Source organism: Sciurus vulgaris (genome assembly GCF_902686455.1).
Source record: "Sciurus vulgaris genome assembly, chromosome: 12".
Classification (NCBI taxonomy): domain Eukaryota; kingdom Metazoa; phylum Chordata; class Mammalia; order Rodentia; family Sciuridae; genus Sciurus; species Sciurus vulgaris.
In genome coordinates this window covers 106,924,249-106,945,893 of record NC_136473.1, presented here as the reverse complement: position 1 = coordinate 106,945,893, position 21,645 = coordinate 106,924,249, and the positions used below count along the sequence as shown (strand labels likewise).

The window sequence follows — 21,645 nt, the reverse complement described above, 5'->3', positions numbered from 1 at the left end:
AGCCTTAGCACAAATCAAGGCAGTGGCACCAAAATGTACAATTGGTTAGAGTATCCTTCACCACTGTGGACACAATAAACAAAATATTTTTTTGCTTAAGAATGTCCTTGAGGAGCTGGGATCATGGCTCAGTGATAGAGCATTTGCCTGGCACTACCTACCAAGCACTATGAGCCACTGGGTTCGATTCTCAGCACTGCATGTAAGTAACTGAATAAAATAATGAAGGTCTATCAATATCTAAAAAACATAAAAATAAAAAAACTTTGTGAATTATTTTAAAAAAAGAATGTCCTTGATTAAGCAATAAAAATTAATTTTTCTCAATCCTCAGAAACATATCTTTTCTAATATTCTGTATGACAAGATAAAAGCATGTATAAAATAATTGCTGCAAACCAAAGTTCAGTGGTTGTCCCAAGAAAAATCTTGTACAATTGTATTGTTACAAGCTGAACTAGAACTGAAACACAAACTAATGTTATTTTGACTTAATTGCCACTTAGAGGCAGACATTTTCTCTGAAATAATAAAAAAAAAAAAAAGAGGTCATCATATCAAGGAAATGACCATTATTTATCGCCAATGGTAAAATTCAAACTGTCAAGAGAAAATTAGCATTTTGGAAAACTTGCATTGACCATGAGCTTAACAGCTAATTAAAGATTTTTATGATGAGATTAGTGATGACATTGTTGAATGTAGTTATTTTTAAAAACTACAGAATGTGTCAACGTGTGGAAGATTTGCATAATTCATGGAACCAGTTTTTATAAATGACTAAAGCCCATTCTAAGTGCAAGATAGACCAATAGCTCTTAAGGGAACAGTATGAAAGGGCCATTGATATGGTTTCAGACTTCAACAAACACTTGTCAAGTTTCGATGTAGTATCAAGTATCCATAATTGTCAGGAAGACTGTTAAAATACTCCCTGCTTCCACTTCATGTTTGTGTGAGCCATACTTTCTTCATATACTTCATCAAAATAATATATTGCAAAAGATTGAATGCAGATGCAGATATGAGAACCTATTTGCCTTCTTTTAGGCCAGAAATTAAAGGGAAGTATAAAAAAGTAAAAGAATGTAACTCATCCCTAATTTTGTTTTTTAAAAAAATTATTTTAAAACTATGTTAATATATAGTAAGTTTATTTTTTGATACACTAATTTTTTTAAATTTCTCAGTTTTAAATCCTAGTATGATAGACATAACTAGATAAAATCCTCATAACCAAAAGCTCTTTAGCGTCCTCAGTAGTTTTTTTTTTTTTTTTTTTGGCGGGCTGGTGATCGAACCCAGGGCCTCCTGCTCTCGAGGCAAGCACTCTACCGACTGAGCTATCTCCCCAGCCCCCCCTCAGTAGTTTTTGAGACTACAAAAGAATCTCAGTGAAAAAGTGAGAACTATGGTTCAAATTCTTCCAGTTTATAGGAAACAGAGGAGTGTGTTAACTTCACAGGAATTCAATGAACAAAATCCAGAATGTGGGAAACTTCACAAATAACTCAGTTTCTCTAAAAAAGTGAATTGTAAGAAAAAAAAAAAAAGTGGAGAGGAAGAAAAAGGAACATAAGGCTCAAAGCAACTAAATACAGTATACAAACCTTATTTGGATGTTTCAAACAAATCAATAACAAAAATTTTCAATTTTTTTTTTAGTTTTCAATGGACATTTATTTATTTATTTATTTATATGCTGTGCTGAGAATCGAACCCAGTGCTTCACACATGCCAGGCAAGTGCTCTAACACTGAGCCACAACCCCAGACCACAAAAATTTTGGGTTAAAGAAATTTTCTTTCTGGATATTTGACATTCAAGGATTACTGAAAAATGTTTCAGGGATGTTAGTATTGTGATTATGTTATTTTAAGTCCTTATCTTTTACAGATGCATGTGAAATATTTGTGGGCTAAATAATTTTGAAATTTAGAGAGGTAGAAAGAGACAGGAATATGGATGAAATAAGAAGGTTGAGTATTGGTCATTGCTAGCCTATGAATACAATAGCATTAGTTATATTTTGGTATATGTTTGAAATTTTGCATTTAAAAAATATTTTTGAAAAAAAATCTTCATTTATGAGTCAGGCAATTTGAAAAGTAATGTATTACAGTATAAAACATGCAATGTCCTAATTATTTAGCCCAGGAGTGACTCAACGGTCACCTGATGTGGATTGAAAGAGCCATCAGATAAAAAGTTGAGCCTGAGAATATCTGAAAGACAGCAGTTTTGTTAAGTGGACAAGAGTGGCAAGGACATGCCTGGAAGATAATGTGCCTCAAGTAAATTATACAGAATAAAGGGCATGAGAAAGCACAGGGCATTAAGGGAAATCAAAGATGTCTGCTTCCAGATTGAAGTACAAAAAGGCCATTGTGCAGAAATAAGACAGGAGAAGCAGCAGTAACCATCATCCAGGCCTCTCAACTCAGCAGTCCTCAGTTTTCTTTGCTGATGCTTTATTGCAATAAGTCTTTGGTTCTGTTATGGCGTGGTGCCAACCTCCTAGTATTCCTGCCCGTGTGCAGCCCTCCCCCACTGCACCACAGCTGGTCAGGTCCGTGTGCTGCACAAGTGACGGTCTGCACTCTGGTAGGAGAGGTAGATAAGGAAGGAGGTTAGCATGTCGGGGAGGGGGCGTATGAGAAATGCCTGCACCTTCCACTAAAGTTTGCTGTGAAACAAAACAGCTTTAAAAATAAGGTCTATTTCTAAAGTGGGGAGAACAGTATAGGGTCATAAAAAACTAGCTTTCATTCTGGGTGTTTTTTTCTCTCATCTTTCACGTTCTGGAAGAATTAAATACATGGAAATATGAAATAAACACATGAGCCTCCATGTACCCATCATCTAGTTTCAAAAATTATCAGCATTTTGCTAATCCTTTAACTATTCTCCCACTCTTTTCCCCGACTAATGTAATTTCAGTCATGTTATTTCATCCACACTTGAATATTTAATTTCCATAGAACTATATTATTATCACTCTTGATAATATTATAATTCCTTAATATCATCTAATACCAATAATATTAAAAGTTCCTTAATTAAAGCTTATGCTCCCTGATCAGTGGTGGGGACTGCAGTCGCCATTGCCCTCACAAGAGCTCTGGTCTGGACTGTGCCCCAGCCTCAGAGCCTCCTTAGTACAGGAGTTCAGACTGCAGGCAGCGTGATGGCTGCAGAACAGAACCCCGGATGGGCTGCTCTGGGAAGCTTTGCTGATTTGCAGCAGTTGGACAATGTTCCTCATTAACACCAATCAACATAGTCATGACATTATTTCACAAATACACAGAGAAAAAGACCCTGAATCCCAGTCTTTCGGTGGTTTCAAGACAACCTGCTCTTGGGGCCTAGTGGGTCTCTAAGAAAAATGTCCCTGGCCATGGGGATGTGCCACCAGGCATTCAGCTCTGATAACCACCTCGAGATCCCATGCCCAAGCCTCTTCCATCAGACATGGAGAGCATGTCTGGGAAGCCAGTGATTCCAGAGCACAAGGATCATTACCTTGCCAAGGCAAAGGAGGAGAAAGCCAGCATATCTTTCTGCCCTGAACTGTTAGTCAACAGTAACTGACAGTACAGACAAGGTCCCAGTGGTGGAGGTTAAAGCTACCCATGTCTTCTTGAATTCTCTATCACCAAACAGACCCAGGACAGCATTTTCAGCAATAGGCAGGGATAAGAGGTGCTGGCTACATACCTGACAATGGCCTTACACTGAGGATACCATGTACCTCCAAGTGGCAGAAAGAGGTACCACTGCTTAGGGTACCTCTTCCCCTAAGCAGAGGCCCAGAAGCTGGTTCACTTCTGGTTCTTCTACAGTCTCACCTGGCCTGAATCCTAGCATCATGAATCCTGGAAGTGGGGAGTATCAGAACTCATCAGATATATGGAGCCTCTGATTCTGGAGGTCTTGCCATCCAGACCTATAAAAGAAAAGCCCTCTCCCATGGAGCTGATCCATGCCCAGGCCAGCCCAACGACTGAAGATCCAGCAACCTTCAAGCCACCCAAGGTGGATGTCCCACGATCGAAGAGAAGAAACGACTGCTGGGGACCCAAAATCTCAAGCCCGGGACTTGAATGTGTTCCCCTTCCAGCTTCTAGAATGCTTTCTATCCAGGGACACTGGGTGGAGGGTTTCTTGCTCCTCACTCCACCCCATGAGATAAAAATGGTATGTTTAAAAAAAAAAAAAAAAAAAAAAAATCTCTTACCTGAAGCTAGAGCTAGGAACATAATTGGTTTTAAGATTGGTGCAAAGCTTGCCCTTAAGTGGAAGAAATCATTTTGAAATTGCTTTAAGATCACACACACACAGAAAAAAAAAAAAAAAAAAAAAAAAAAAAAATCTCAGCAGTGGCTTGAGGCCCTCATTACCTATTATTATTTACTCTAGACCAGAACTTTGATCTTTGCTTACTAGGTGAGCTATTGTAAAACCCAGTCTTCTTGATTTTCTCACCCGTGTCAGCATGCGTGTGGAGACACCTGCTGAGTTTGGGTGCCTTTGGCCTTGACTCTGCCAATGCTGTGCTCCAGCCTTGTCAGTTAGGGAGACCTAAGACCTGTTTCGGGTCTGGGCTTAGTTAACAGCCAGACTTGGCAGGGGTTCTTCTTTCTAGGCTGAAACTGAAGTCTCCTTGCTTTTTGGTTAACTTTGTCCTGCAGCCAGTTCTTCATTCCTCCTGGTACCCCTTGGGTCACTGCTGTTGGAGGAATGCTTTCTCTTTTACATGTCACAGAACAAACACTTGTCTTGCATACCCTTCCCTGCACTTTAAAGTGACAGTGTTTAACTCCTGGGTAGAAACATCTTAAGAGAAAAAATTAAGTCTACAGATTTGATGATGATGAATGGATGTTAAGTTTTGTTTTATGCTGCTGGGGATCAAACCCAGGGCCTCACACATCAAGCAAGTGTTTTACCACTGAGCTGCACCCCAGATCCCAGATGTTCAACTTTTTTAGAATAAAGATGGTAAGTACAGTTACAGACTTAAGGTTCATGTGAAATTAGTGATAATTTGATTTCTTTGTCCTGGTCAGGGCCTGAAACTTTTTTGGAGGGGAGCTGGAAGAATTTAAGTTTTCTCTAACAAAAGCATTTTCACCAAGATGATTCTCATACCTTTAGTGCAACACATATCCTAACTAAGAAAAGGAAACTGAGAAACTTTTTTTCCTCCTCCCTATACATGTCCATTGTCTTTTAACACTCTCTCAAAATACTTGCTGCTTTTTGTTTTGGATAGCATTTTGCTCACATAAGGAGCAGTCATTCACCTAGAGAAGCACTGGAGTCTAAAACGGTCAGAACACCTAACATGTGTCTTCTGTTATCTCGTTTTGACAATTCTTACCATGTTCTCAAAAAATGAAACAAAGAATTGTCCTTAATCACCTTCTTATTTGATGTTTACTATTTGGTTTTCTTTTTTCCTTTCCTTTTGCTCCCTTAATCAAATGTTTTTGTTCCTTTGCCCTATCATCTTGAACATTTTTTCTATATTCTCTATTAGAGTTTTATGTGTGTGTGTGTCTCCATTGTAAGAGACGTGGTTAAACCCGTATTTCTTCCAGGCATAGTGGTGCACGCCTGTAATCCCAGTTGACTCAGGAGGCTGAGGCAGGAGGCTCACAAGTTCAAGGTCGGCCTTGGCAACTTGGGCAGACCCTGTGTCAAAATAAAAAATAAAAAGTCTGGGGAGGTAGGTCAATGGTAAAGCATTTTCCTAACATACTGTTCAATCACTAGTATCACCAAAAAAAGGAAAAAGAAGACCCATATTTTTCTCTTAAATGTTCAAATTTTGTTTAAAAATTAAAGAAGATTCAAATTAAATAATTATAGAAATAGTTCATAGGCATTCTCCCATTGTGTCAATCACAGCATGTTACCTGGACGTCCATGTTAGAGGAACTGAGCACGAGCAGTGGGTTCAGGTGTTACCAGCTGTATCTATCATAAAGTACTCTGATCTACTAATTTTCACAGATATTAATAATGATTGATGCTTAGATATACTGTTTCATTGGAAGTTACAAAATATCTTTTCAGTCATTCCTTTGCATTTATCAGCTGAAATACATCTAAAAAGAAAAACTTCCCTTAACCATTTATCTTAAAATATAATGTATTAGAAAAACAGCACCCCTTCAACTTACCAATTTTCAAAAGTTATTCCATAGCAACCTCCAAGGGCAAAGCATGAGTTTGTAAGATGGTATTTATTATAGTATGAGCTCAATTTTTATATATTCAATATTTGAAAATTATCTTTTTGATAATCATGTTGGCATCTATCCTTGACACACTTTTAGATAGCTACCTTGCTTAAAATATGTTCCACATTTCTTGTTCCAAACCTGAAATCAGCCTTTCTTCAAGAAACCCCAGGGGCTGGGGATGTAGCTCAGTGGTAAAGCACTTGCCTAGCATGTTGACAGTCTGGGGTTCAATCCCAGCACTACACACACATACTCCTCTTAATGGGAAATACTTGGAGGCCACAATCTGAGCATTAGTAATACTCACTGCTAACGAGCTTTCACTGCTTCCTGGTCTGCCCAGTAGAGAACTAGCAATATGTGATTCTAAGCAAAAGAAAAAATAAACCATAAAGCATCTCAATGAATGATTTTTTTTGGTCAAAAAATTTTGACAAGGTCATGATCAAAACCCTCAAAAAACTAGCAAAGGGAACTTCCTTAACCTAATAAAGGGCATCTGTGAAAAAACATACAGTTAACATCACATTTAATGGTTAAAAAAAGACTTACTGCCTTCCCACTAAGATCAGGAAGGAGATAAGAATGCACACCCTCTGCACTTGTTTGCCACTGTACTTCAAGGCAATTTGGAAAGAAAAAGAAATATTGAAAATTAAGAAGTAAAACTCTCTTTATTCATAGAACAAGCAAATCTTGTACACAGAAAATCCTAAGGAATTCAATGAAAAAACTACCAGAATAAGCAAGGTTAACAAGTTCACAGGCTATAACAGCAATACACAAACTCAAGTGTATTTCTATATATTACCAATGAACAATATGAAAATGAAACTAAGAAAACTCATTCTCAAGATCATCAAAAATAACAAAACATTAGCTAAGCACGGTGGCACATGCCTGTCATCCTAGCAGCTTGGAAGGCTGAAGCAGCAGAATCACAAGTTTAAATCCAGCCTCAGCAACTTAGCAAGGCCCTGAGCAACTCAGCAAGGCCCTAAGCAACTCAGCTAGACCCTGTCTCTAATAAAAATATAATATAATTATATAAAACACTTATATGATTACACACTATAACCAAAGCACCTCTGGGTTTGATCCCTGATACAAAAAAAGAAAGAAAAAAAAAACAGACTAGAACACTTAGGAATAAATTTAACAACAACAAAAAAGTGCAATATTGGGCTGGGGTTATGGCTCAGTGGTAGAGCTCTTGCCTAGCATGTGTGAGGCATTATGTTTGATCCTCAGCATCAAATATAAATAAAATAAAGGTTCAGCAACAACTGGAAAAAAAAAAAGTGCAGTACTTCTACACAGAAAAATGGAAAAACTTTTTTGAAAGAAATTACAGACGTAAGTAAATGGAAAGACGTGTTCATAGATTGGAAGACAATATCATTATAATGACAATATTCCCTAAAGTGATCTGCAGATTCTTCAACAGTCGCTCAAAATTCCATTTAACTTTTCTGCAGAGATTCCAAACTAATTCTAAAATTCTTACGGACATGCAAAAGACCCAGAACAGTCAGAACAACCATGAAAAAAATGTTGAAGTTGGAGAACTCACAAATGGTTTCAAAACTCATTACAATGGTACAGTAATCAAAACTATGATTCTGGCACAAACATGTAATAGGATTCAAAGTTCAGAAAGAAACCCAAACATCTAAAGCCAACTGATTTTTTCATATGACAATAATTTTTTCAACAGATGGTGCTAGAACAACTGAATGTCGACTTACAAAAGGATGAACTGAACCCCTACCTCACACCATACACAAAAGTTAGCCCAAAGTGAATAAAACCTAAATATAAGAATTAAAATTATAAAATCCTTAGAAGAAAACATAGGAGCAGTCAGACATGGTGGAGCACACCTGCAATCCCAGCCTTGGAAGGCTGAGGCAGGAGGACCACAAGTTCAAGGCCAGCCTTAGCAACTTAGCAAACCATGTCTCTAAAATTAAAAGGTTGGGGTTGTAGTGCAATGGTACAGCATCCTTTGGGGTAAATACCAGTACCATGGGGGTAAGGGGGGCATTGCCTTGTTTTTTCCTTTTGGATCTAATATTGTTTCATAATTTATTTATTTATTTGATATTTCAGTATTGGAGATTGAACTCAGGGTCTCAAGCATGCACGGCAAGTAACATCCCAGTCCTTGTTTCATAATTATATAAAACACATGATTGTAAACTATATCCAAAGAACATTCAGGTGAGTCTTAACTTCTATTATTGTCGCCTCTACCCAGTTCCTTCCTTTCCTCTGCAAACACATTTATCAGTTATTTTGGTTTATTTCTCCATTGTTGTTTGTTTTGCAATACTGGGGACTGAACCCAGGGATGCTTTACCACTGAGGTATATTCCCAGGCCTTATTTCTTTATTTTGAGAAAAGGTCTCACTAAATTGCCCAGGTTGTCCTCAAACTTATGATCTCGTCTCTGCCTCCCTGCTGGGATCACAGGCATGCACCATCACAGCTGGCTCTTCCCATTGTTTTTGAAAACATGAGGAAATAAACATATATACTCATATTTCCCTCAGCCCTTACATAACTGTAGCATACCATACACTATGTACACCATATACAATATGCCTGGAGATCACTCCATAAGAGCATGTAGATTATCTTCTTCACTCTTTTTTATAGTTACATCATAGTAATTGATTTTGCAATTATATCATAATTTATTCAAACAGGCCCAGCTGATGGGCATTTTAATTGTTTTCATTGTTGCTATCACAAATACTGTGTTGTAATAAATAATCCTTCTTTTGCATTATTATCATTATTTTGCTGGTGAAATTTTAGGATAGAATTTTAGATGTGGAATTGCTGATCAAAACGTAAATGCAAACATAATTTTGCAAGATATTGCTAACTTCTCCTTAAGGGTTGTATCGTTTGAATAATTGTTTGTGTGTGTGGCACTGGAAATTAAACCAGGTTCTTGCACATACTAGGCAAGCACTCTACCACTGAGCTACGGCTTTCAGCTTTGTTTTTTTTTTTTTGGAGACAGGCTCTTACCAAGTTGCCCAGCCAGTTTCAAATTTGCAATCCTCCTGCCTCAGGCTTCAGAGTGGCTGGGATTTTACAAACATGTGCTACCATGCTTGGCTATAAGAATCTTTAATTCATTTTTCCCTTTTTCTACTCTTGTTCACCTACAACTCATTTTTCCTCTTATAAAATATTCCAAAATACAAATTAAGTCATATTACTCTCCTCTTGATCCTTCAGTGGTTCCCCATCACATTTAGAATATAACTGACCTCTTCACAGTACCTATAAAAACTTAGGTCATGGAGATCTTGCCTCTGTATCAAATTAGAATTAGATTTGGCTATGAGCAACAGAGACCCAAAATAACCAGCTTAAACTAGACAGAAATTTGCTTCCCTGACAAATAAGCCTGGAGGAAGACCATCCAAAGCTTGGTGTTCAGCTTCACGAAGTTTTCAGGACACAAGAGGTCATGCTCCGCCATCCCTGAGATCTGACCCTCATCCCCATGACCTAATCGAGTAGCCAGAATACCAGTTGTTTTATCAACATTCTAGGAAGCAAAGTTGGAAGGAAGGAGTGCATGCCACTGTTCTGCTGGAGTACTAGGGAAGAAACCCCAGGGTCTCACACATGCTAGGCAAGCACTCTACTATGGAGCTACATCCCCATGGCCCCCATGTCGCTTACGCTTTAAGAAAGATCCTTAGAAGCTCTACATGACACTTCCATTTATAGCCCACGGCTCAGAACTTACTTACAGACTACACCTAACTATAATGAAAGCTGGAACACGTCTTTATTCTGGGCAGCCAGGTGTCCCCGTCAAAACCTGGCTTAGAACACCAGGGAAATCTGCGGCATACCTGGCCCACTTCATCCCACTGCTCCACATGCCTTGCTCACTGAGCTCCAGCTGCAGGCTCTGTCCTCAATCAGCCAAGCTCTGACCTACCTCAAAGCCTTTTCTGTTTCACCTGCCACCTCTACCCCTCCCAGACCATCACGTGCTGGTTCCTGCTCATGCTTGGGACTCATTTCCTCAGACTGTCTGAACACGGTGTGTAGAGAAGGCCGCGGCCAGCCACACTTCTCCACACCGCGCTGCCTGCCTGCCTTCCTTCGCAGCATTTGTCTCCCTCTGAATTTCTTTATCCTTTGCCTTCTTTCACTGGAATATAATTCCCACAGGACAGGAACCCGTTTTGTCTTCTTCACACTATTTCTCTACTACCCAATGCAATTCTAAGCACGTGGTGGGAACTTCATATTAGCTGAATAAATGAATGTCTGGCTCCCAAACCCAGGCTTTTCCCACTTTCTTGCTATTTCTAGTATATCTGAAATAATACCCCATTCCAGAAGTTAATTTTTTATTGTGAAATGACATCTATCAAAGTTAGTTTCTTTCAAACAAGATTTTAAAAAATAATGTTTCTAAAGTAAACCAAATCTCACACTCAGTAAATAAGGAGTTTTAGATATATTATCATGGGAAAGTCTCTTGGGTTGCTTGATCTGTTTTCATATTTAAAATGGAAGTGTTGATTAAAATTCATTTAATCCAGTTATTTACCAAGCACTGTGCTAAACTAGGGACATAAAGCCTAACTAAGATCATTTCTGCCCTTAGTTTGCCTTTCAACCCTACAATTTGCCTGATTCTACATAATTGTTGGTTTGTATCCCTTGTGCTACAGAAAAAGCCTAACACTCCCTGTACTGCTTCTGAGACATGAATTAAAAGATGTCATAAAGATACTGAGAGACACACTGCTTAATTTTAAAAGTGAATATTTAATTCAATGCTGCTATAAGAATTGAACAGTATTAAAAACAGAAGCATTTTAGTGACTTAAAAAAAAAAGTCTATTAATCTTTATTTTCCTTTTGAGAGGGTTTGGGTTTTGTTTTGTTTTTAGTATCAGGGATCAAACCCAGGGCGCTAACCACTGTGCAACATCCCCAGCACTCTTCATTTTTAACTTTGAGACAGGGTCTTGCTAAGTTACCTAGGGCCTCACTAAATTGCTGAAGCTGGTTTTGAACTGCGATCATCCTGCCTCAGCCTCCCAAGCTGCTGGGATCACAGGCATATGCCACTATATCTGGCATTTTTGAGAGGACTTTGACGGCCTGTTCTCTACAGCAAAATAATGCTAGCAAAATGTCTTTAGAAGACAAAAATTCTCTGACTGCAAGTCTAAAATGCTTTAAAGGGATTAAAGGTTTTAAAGACCTAAATCAAAAATACCCAATATTAGATATCATTTTGAATCCTAAAAGTTTGACATAAAAACATTTTTTTAAAAAAGATAACCAACGAATTAACAACTCAGCATTTTTCCTAGGCACTGGCATCTCAAGTCATCATGACCAGTATAAGCACATGGCTGTGGCTCACCCCCCGCCAGTCCTTGTTCTTCTAAATCCTTCTTGGCTTTCATCTCGGCAACTCCAAAGGCACCACGAGGAAAGCAAAGGCAGATATAGACACCCATTTCTCTTGCAGACTCTCTCAGCAAATAACCAAATAATCAGTGAGAAAGGGCTTATGATCCATAACTTATTGTTCACACAGGACTCATTCAACTTGAAAAATTGCCAGTTCTGTCAAATATGCCAACACACCAATAAGGTATTTATGACACAGAATCTGTAAAAAAAAATTAAAAAGAAATTTAAAATTAGAATAATAGTATAACAAGGCAGTTTGATATTTGAATGATCAGTGTTACACTGGTCTAATTTCTAGATTTAGTTCATTAAACTTGGCACATTCAATACACTATCATTTTTATATCTTCAATTTCTTTCCTTTTTAATGCTAATCTCTTATCAAAATTATTTCCCAGTACCATTACATTGCAGCCTCCATTCTGAAAAAGATGAATTATAGAAATCTGTGCTCTTAGAACCTAAAAGAGTTCAAACCTTGACTCTTCTCCTTACTAACTTATCTTCCATGTATCACTTAAACTTAGCTTGACCTGTTTTCTTATTTTAAAATAAAATGTGGATAAAAACACCTAGCTAAGGCACAGTGGTATACACCTGTAATTCCAGCTACACAGGAGGCTGAGGCAGGAGGATCAAAAGTTAAAGGCCAGCTGGGTGCAATGGCACACACTGGGCAACTTAGCATGACTGTCTTAAAATAAAAAATAAAAGGGCTGGGAATGTAGTTCAGTGGCAGAGTACCATTGGGTTCAATCCCCATAAAACACATACACACAAAATTAAGGTCCACTAGACACAGAAAGACAAATATAACCTCTTCACCTGTGGAAGCCAAAAAAAAAGTTCATCTTATATAAAAAGAGAACAGTGGTCACTAGAAGCTAAGAAGGACAGAGGTAAGAGGGGACAGAGAGAGATTAGATAATGAGTATCAAAACACAATGTTCTGCAGCAAGTAGGGTAACTATAGTCTACAACTATTTATTATATATTTCAAAAAAACTAGAAGAGTCTGAAGGTTCCCACACATAGAAAGGATAAATGTTGGAAGAAATGGAAATGCTGATTACTGTGATTTGATCACCACACATTGTATACACATCATAATCATACTGTACCCCATGAATACATACAAATATGTATTATTTTAAAAAACAAACAAAAAAAAAGAATTAAGGTCTGTTAAACTTCTAATAATAACAAAATGATAGGAAACATTCACTGAGAGTACATCATGGCTGTATATTTAAATATGCTTTAGGGACCAACTCTATTTCTGATGTTTTTTGTAATAAGCACTTCATAAAAAGCAAAACAATGTGTCTATTAGTTCTTTCCAATGGGGATAGAAAAGCATAAAATATAAAGGTGACACCTTTTCTGCATTTCTGGTTATACATTTCTTTCTAACATATGAAATCTTCTATAACTTTCATAATTATTTAAAAATTTTATAAGAAATAATTTTGAAAGAACTATAACACATATTATTATGGAATAACAACTCATTATTACCCAAGTCTAAAGTAAACACATATAATGTTCTTCCATTACAGAGCTGCACATAGAAGGTTGAAGACTTTGGTAAATCATTTATAAAGCATAAAATAGGGGGCTAGGGAGATAGCTCAATTGGTAGAGTGCTTGTTTTGCAAGCACAAGGCCCTGGGTTCGATCCCCAGTACCGCCAAAAAAAAAAAAAAAAAAAAAAAAAAAAAGCAAAAAGTCTCTTTACTATCTTCAATTGGCATATGTTCAAATGTGTTTCTTCAATGTGAAGAATTGAGCCACCACGCATGCTGAAAACCTGGCAACAATAAGAAAAAAATTACTTAACTAGATTTGTTCAAACTAACCTTTATTTTTCCATCAGTATGTGCAGAAGCTACGGACGTTGAAACACGAACCAATCTTGTGGCTGACAAATGAATTTTGAAATGCCTATGGAAATGTGAATAAAGGCAGTCCATAAATAAGTCAACTTCCTCCTGGGTAACCTCCCCAGGTGTTTTGTGGACACTGTCCCACAGAGCTTTTGCATCCTCTGGATGAATTGCATAAGAAATGTCCAGACTTTGAGGGCTACAGGGAACAGACCAAAGAAATTCAGTGGTAGCCATATAGCGGTCCATTTTACATGCAGTCCACATAGCAGCCATCCAGGAAAGATTAAATGCATTGATTGCTAAAGGACTGAAATGACAGTCAAAAGTCTTCTGAAACCAAGTCCTGATTATGGCTGTATTAGACTCTGCTCCATTTGCAAGGAATAAGGGTAGACAAGTAAAATCTTGTGAAACAGTCTCCAGGAGACTATCTCCAAATATGCAGCAGAACCAACCAGTCCATAACACTTTACCTTCTCTGTTCTCAGATGGCATTTGAGATTTTGACAGAATCTACAAAGGAAAATAAAACAAATTCATTAAGTTCACAAGTACATTTGTTCCTAAATTATATCTTCCCAAAATTAGTGAGTACATTAAAAATAAGATGACATTGTCCAAAAGACAGAAAAGGAATAGTTTTGCTAGTCATTATTAGGGTTTATAAAAAATAATTGACCCTTTTAATATTTTATACAGTAGAGATACGTTACATGGCAAGATCTTGGTGCAATGAAAATGCCAAAGAAGAGATGGCTATATAGAATAATCAAGTACAGAATCTTGAGAAAAAAAGTCTCAACTTCAGAAGGGACTGTAAGGTCACCAAATACAATCTGTTGAATTCTCCCACTGAGGAAGATACAAAACATTTTCTAAGGCAACTCCTTCTATCAACTTAAAATGCAATTGCGTATGTCAAGCCCTACAGTTTCCACTGAATGGTCCTTTATAGGCATGTAAAATAAATCAAAGCTAATCTCTCTTCCACAGGAAAAGTCCTCCAACTATTTCATGGTCTCTACCACATATACTTCAAGTTCAACATATCCAGTTTCTTTTGTGGGAGCAGTGTGGTGGGGGGTGGGGGGGCTGGGTCACTTTACCACTGAGCAACATCTCCAGCCCTTTTTAATTTTATTTTGAGGCAGGATCCAAGTTACTGAGGTTAACCCCAAACTTATGATCCTCCTGCCTCAGCCTCCCAAGTTGCTAGGATTACAGGCATGAGCCACCATGCCTGGCTCACATCCAGTTTCTTCAATCATTTTTCCTAAATAGATTCACATTCTCTCACTATTCTGGACACTCTTCTCTGGAATTCTTACGCATGAGTCATTCATAAGTTAACATAATTATTTCAAAAGAGATCTAATTACAAGATTATCATCTTTGATCTATGTTACATTTCTATTAGTGTAATATCAGATTACAGTTTTCTGACTTTTAGTAGACAGTTCTATATAAATTAGCCCTACATATTCAATTTTGCTGTTAATAGGTAAATCTCCCCAGATAAGACTGAGATGTAAACTTACTTCTAAAATTTTAAGTTCTTTCAATTTAGCCCATTGTACCAATCCATTCGGATCGAGGATCTTGATTATATTCCCAGCTTAGTGACTAATCCCTCAAACTTTGTAACATAATAAACATATTCAAGATTTGTTTAAGTATTGACCAAGCCAAGATCACATCTCTTTGGAGATGATTGTTTAAGCAGTTTCTTTTACCATATTTCTCCTTCTTACTTAAGAGATTATGAGAGACTCTTACATACCTTGAAACTCAGATATGCTATGTTTATCAGACTTTCATAACTTAAGAGTTCTATCACTCTGTCATGAAATCAAAATTTACCAGGCTGGAGTTGTAGCTCAGTGGCAGAGTGCTTGCCTAGTATATATGAGGCACTGGGTTTGATCCTCAGAACCAGATATAAATAAATAAATAAAATAAAGGTATTGTGTCCATCTACAACTAAAACAATATTAAAAAAAAAAGAAATTAAATTTACTTTGAGAACTATCAGAACACTGTGCCAGGAATTCAGGTCATTTCTAATCCTAATGAGAACATCTACTTGACTTTTGATATGCAAGTCACAAAATGTCTCTGACATCAGTTATTTTACTTAACAAAGACTGCTGTCTACTTGGTATCCATTTTTCCTTCTGCGATAAAATGGTCCCTTTACTTACAGTCGCAAAGCGCCCACTAAAAAAGAAAATTTTTCTAGCTTCCTTTCCAACTAGGATGTACAGAAGTTGCTGGATCTCAGCAAGATTCACTCTGCCAGGTCTCCCGTTTGTCCCTCTCATCTTCCTCCTACCTCCTGCTTGAAACTTAAATACAATGTCCATACCTCCAGGAGCCACCTTAGACCATAAGGTGACGGTTAAGTGGAAACCATCCTCTATGGATGGCAGAGAAGACAGACAATAGGAACTGGGTTGTTGGTGACTTCACTTGTGGCACATCGTGCCAGCCGTGGACAGTTTGTCTCCATTAGCCCTCTCTCTTCTGAAAGACGAGGAGCCTATCTTTTCTAGTCCACTGCTACTCAGGCTTTATGCTACATACAATTGAACCCAATTCTCGAACACCTTGAGATCTTTCCTAATACCATGACCTATACCAGAATTGGCAAACTTTTTCTGTAAAGGGACAGATAATAAATATTTTGAGCTTTGCAGGTCATGTGGTTGTAACTATTTAACTCTGCTATCATAGCCCCAAAGCAGCAATACACAAGACATAATCGTGTGAAAGAGGTACGTTCCAATAAAACCTTATTTACAAAACAAGGAACAGGTCAGACCGTATTGATTTATATAAACAAATAATTCCACTCGTCAATTGTTTGAGGATTTCATTTTTTAAAGTTTTTTTTAGTTGTAGATGGACACAATATTTTTATTTTATTTATTTATATTTATGTGGTACTAAGGATCAAACCCAGTGCCTCACACATGTGAAGCTAACACTCTACCACTGAGCTATAACCCCAGCCTGAGGATTTCATTTTCTTATGAATGATTAAAATTAATAAACTCAAAAGACTTTATTACAAATAACAAAATAAGTCTGTGTTTTTAATTCATCAAAAGACAGCCTTACTTTTTTGGGGGGATATGGATATTGAACCCAGGGGTGTTTAATCACTGAGCCACATCCCCTGATCCACATCTCAGCCAATCACTGAGCTCTTTTTTTTATATTTTATTAGGAACAGCATCTCACTAAGTTGCTTAGGGCCTTGCCAAGATACTGAGGCTGACTTTGAACTTGGGATGCTCCCGCCTCAGCCTCCTGAGCTGCTGGGATTACAGACTCGGGCCACCACACCTGGCTAACCTTACTTTTATAAGCTACTTATAGAAAAGAATGTAAAACATCACATTTCTGAGAGTAACATGGCATGATCTATCACTACATGGAATGTTATATATTTTACTAAAATTCTACTTACAGGAATTGAATCTTCATAAAAATCATAGAATCATATAGCTATATCTATATTATCTACAATGTCAATTGGTAAAAATGCCATAAATTTTAACTGTGATTTATTTTTATTTTTTTGGCACTGGGGATTAAACCCAGGGGTACTCTACAACTGAGTTATATCTCCAGTCCTTTTCATTTTTTGAGATGGGGGTCTCACTAAAAATTGCTGAAGGTCTCGCCAGGTTGCCAAGGCTGACCTTGAACTGTGATCCTCCTGCTTCAAGCTCTTGAGGTTGCTGGGGTTACAGGCATGTGCCACTGCTCCAGGCTTAACTATGATCATTAACTTTCTTTGTACTTTTACATATTTTCAAAGTTTTATAAAATTAACATGATTTTACACACACTTATGCACTTCCTATACATGTAAGAAAAAAAATTCTTAGTTGGCCATACTCTTATTATTACAATTTGGTAAAACAGGACATAAAATACATTAAAAATCACAAGGTTAGGAACTTAAAAAACGGTAAGAAAATACCACAATTTCCAAACCAAGAAAATGCTGCTGGCCCTAGCAGTGCACACCTATAATCCTAACCATTTGGCAGGCTGAAACAGGAGGATAACATGTTTAAGGCCAGACTCAGTAACCTAGCAAGAGCCCGTTTTAGAATTTTAAAAAACGGCTGGGGATGTAGCTCAACGGTAGAAAGTTTGCCTAGTATGTGCAAGCCCTGGGTTCAATCCCCAGTACTACAAAATTTTAATAAAGAACAGAACAAAAACAAAATGCAATCTCTTTTCCCTAGGAAACAAGAATTGCTTATATACTGTACTTGGACAAGAAACGCTTCCGGGTCCCTTTGTGTTCCTTTCATTCCCAGGAGAGTAGAGAAAATCACTTTAATGTTGAAGTCTTCTCCCACTTCCACAGCAAGCCCTTTTTGCTTTTCAGCAGCAATAAATGCATTCAGAAGTCTAGCATACTCTCTGAGGTTACTATAGGAGAATTGATACAGGGGAGTTACACTATATAAAGTCCATTGTTTATGCAGGAAGAAAGCAACCTTGTGAGGATCAACATCTTCCTAAAAAAAAAAAGAGACAAAAAAAGTTTAAAAATTAACAAACATACATTAGTAAGAAAGAATCATACTATTTAAGAATTTATACACATCTATAACCGGGACCCATATCTTTGCACTCCCAAAGATCAAACTTAAAGTGGGGTTTGCAGTTTTTTTTGTTTTTTTTTTTTTTTTTTGCAGATCCTTGAACAGGCTCCTGCATTTGCTGAACCTTCCCTTCTAGAATGCTCTTCTCCTGGGAGTTCACATGGCATTTTCCTTCACTTCATTCTGGTCTCTTCCCAAATGCCACCCAAGAGTCTACCTGACTAAAGTAGTCCTGCACCCACTCCAACTTGGTCACTCTGTATCTACTGATCCTGCTTTCTTTTTCTTCACAGCACTTACTACCTGATGATAAAATATTGCCTGATTTTTATTGTCTGTTTTCCCCAGTAGAGGCCACACTTTCTGGTATTGTCTCATAGCTCCATCTATTTTTTGAAACTTTCACTACAGTGGTCTACTTGGGAAAAATATTTGTTTTGGCTAGAACATTTACTGAAACAATTACACACTTTTTTCTTACAGTTATCAAAATACAAGGCAAAATTATTATAAAGGTGAAGAGTACAGAATAGGACATTCCAATCTTTACATAAAATTTGTTTTCTGGCTAAAAACTAGCACTTTCATTACCAGCATTAGTAGTTTTTTAAAGAAAGTTGTTACAAAAATGCAAAACTGACTCCTATTCCAAGAGATACTAGGCACGCAACACTGATAAAACTGAGGAATGAAGGTCACAACTGCACTTATGCAGTCTTCCAGCAAAGAAGATGACTTCATTCTCGTCCAAGGAAACATCAGACAAATTCAAAATGAGCAATATTCTATTTAAAAAGGGGAGAAAAGACTGCATTTTAAAAAAGACAAAGAAATAAAAAAAAAACACAAAGAAAAATACTGCAGAAATGATCCAGATTAAGGAGATAAAAGACAAGATATAGTGGTGATACTGTAAAATTATTTAACTGTTTCTCTTTATTTTATTAGCAGAGAAGTTAAGAAGATACTAAAAATAGTAATAAAAATTGAAGCATTTTGTTCAGATAGTCTCAATTACTGACTATCTCAAAGGAACAAAAAGCATACCTGTAACTGTGAACACTGGGGAATTTTCCTTCGAGGCGGGGTTGGGACAAATGAAGTCTGCTTCCTAACTGACTCCAATCGTTTCTGCAGAGGGGTGGCACCTATAAGGTAATCTTTAAGATGTGAGGATGCACTTTGTCTAGGAGTCGATTCAGGTGTTGATTCTGATGCATCATAAGGATCCATGGTCTACATTGGAGGGAAAAAAAAATGACAGAATTCTAAAGATTAAAAGGTTAACTCTTATTCACAGTTCCACAGATGCCTCCCCCCACTATAAAAGAATTCTTTATTTCCTTCCCCTTTGTCACCTTTTTCATGAACTGCTATATTTCTCGTCGGCTACAATTATACATATGAATATCTTATAGATACTGCAAATGGTATGTGCAAAATTAAATTCAACTCCTCCCTTCCAAAAGCTAACTGGCCCACTTTCAAATTCCTATCAATTTTCTAGGACTTAAATGCTTACAGCTCCCCACCTCCATTCTTTCCGAAGTAGTCATTCAGCACATTCTATCAAGTTCTTCCTTCAACAGCCTTTGTCATACATTCCCAAAGCCATGAGTTGGGCTATATTTTTATTAACACAACTAAGATTCTCTAGGAGTAAAACATTCTTCCAGAAATGGCACTCTATTGTTAGTTGCCAGGGCAAAAACCTTAATCATGACCAGATAAATCCTAAACTCCTCTGCCAAATATTTAAGTCTGTCATAAATCAGCTTCTCCTCCTTCTCCTATCCAACCTAGGACATAAACATTTTCATATCTTTGTGTTTCTGCCTATCAACTACATCACCTGTCTGAAGCGACATTTCCTATTCCACCTCCTTCAAGACCATGTTTGAATGTGACCTCCTTTCAAGTTCCTTTTGAAAAAAAATTTTGTTGCAAAAATTCCTGTTTGCAAATTCAAACAGGAGGGTTTTTTCAAACCTTTTGCCCCTGAAATATCAACCTTGTACACTTCTGTATTAGTGGCTCATTCCTGGAAGCTGTGTGTGTGTGTACAACGAGATCTCATTTCCAAAGGAGTCCAAAGAAAGTCTTCAAGAATGTTCTATAAAATCTTTGGAGGATACAGCAGCCACATAGCTCTCCTCACTAAGTCTGTACCACTCATTGTGGCCCCTGTTCATTTATTTTTTTGGTGTGAATTTTTTGTCTAAACTACCTTGATTGAAATAGTACTTTATAATTCTCTTGCATAACTGCCCTAATAAAAAGCTGAGTGCATTTTGTTAAGTATTGGTTTAATCAAACAAAAGTATTCCATACAGCTCCAAAATGAAAATACAATTTCCATTGAAAGGAATTTAAAAGTTATAATTACTCACTACTGTACAGTTAGTCTTTTAAAAGAGTTTTTCACAAATGAGGTTACATTTACAGTTTCATTTATTTTTGCGGTACTGGGAATTGAACCCAGGGAGCTTCACCACTGAGCTACACCCCGTCCTTATTATTACTTTTTTAAATTTTGGTCTCGCTAAATTGCGGTGGCTGGCCTCCAACTTGCGCTCCTCCTGCCTCAGCCTCCGGAAAAGCTGGGATTACAGGTGTGCGCATCACTGCCTAGACACAGTATTACTATATTTAAATGACATAATATCTAAGTATCGTTTAAATTTCATGACAGCAAAGCAGGACACCCGTAGCTGTCCGTCCTGTGGTTAGTCCGCGGGGGTCGGGGCTTAATCCCTGGGTATACCTCCACCATCCCTAAATTCAACCGCTCAGAAGCCCGAGCTCGGCCGGGCGTCGCCCACTTGGTGCGAAGCACGTCTGGGCTTAAGACAAGGACAGCCACAGGCCAAAGGCCAAGTTCACGGCCAGTCCTGCACCAGCACAAAGCAGCTCACCAATACAACGCAGTGCTGACGCTGTCACCCATTCCGCGTGCACGAGTCATTCTTCAGTCGGCTGCAGAACTGCGTCGGGACTGTAAGCTCCTGAAGTGGAAAGGCCGCCAAAGTGACAGCTGAGGGAGAGGCCCGAGTGCCGCCCGCGCTCCCCGGGAGAGCTCGCCCGGAGCCAAGGCGCCGGCTAGGAGGCCGCCACTCGCTCCTGGCCGCCGGGGGCCGGTAGGAGACAGGAGACCACCGGCTCCGCAGCCGAGCCCTCCTGGGGCAAAGCCAGCTCCGAAAGCCCGCGGCCAAGCCGGTGCAGCTCGGCTCCTAGCGCCCTCCTCAGTTTAAAATCATCTCCCGACTCGCTCTGCGGCCCGACGCAGGACGTCTCCCTGACCCCCCGCCCATTTCGGGTCAGTGAAGCAACCCAAGACTCCATTTTAACTGAGGTCAAGGCCGAACGGCTTAGTCATTGTCAATTGCGCAGCCTGCTTT

At 38.1% G+C, this 21,645-nt stretch overlaps 1 protein-coding gene across 2 annotated transcripts; it reads right to left on the bottom strand.

The window, feature by feature from the left end:
• Nucleotides 1-6,873: 6,873 nt before the first annotated feature.
• On the bottom strand, nucleotides 6,874-21,504 carry CENPL (centromere protein L). Of its 2 annotated transcripts, XM_079106411.1 has the most exons (6): nucleotides 21,163-21,504; nucleotides 19,295-19,483; nucleotides 17,909-18,160; nucleotides 14,093-14,132; nucleotides 13,590-13,674; nucleotides 6,874-11,929 (listed from the first exon to the last, which is right to left on the bottom strand). In XM_079106411.1, exons 2-5 carry the CDS (start codon nucleotides 19,478-19,480, stop codon nucleotides 13,619-13,621), a joined length of 534 nt encoding a protein of 177 aa, XP_078962537.1. In that variant the 5' UTR covers nucleotides 19,481-19,483; nucleotides 21,163-21,504; the 3' UTR covers nucleotides 6,874-11,929; nucleotides 13,590-13,618. The 2 variants fall into 2 exon arrangements, with proteins under 2 accessions (XP_078962537.1, XP_078962536.1); XM_079106410.1 differs by having other exon boundaries at nucleotides 6,878-11,929; nucleotides 13,590-14,132.
• Nucleotides 21,505-21,645: the final 141 nt, after the last annotated feature.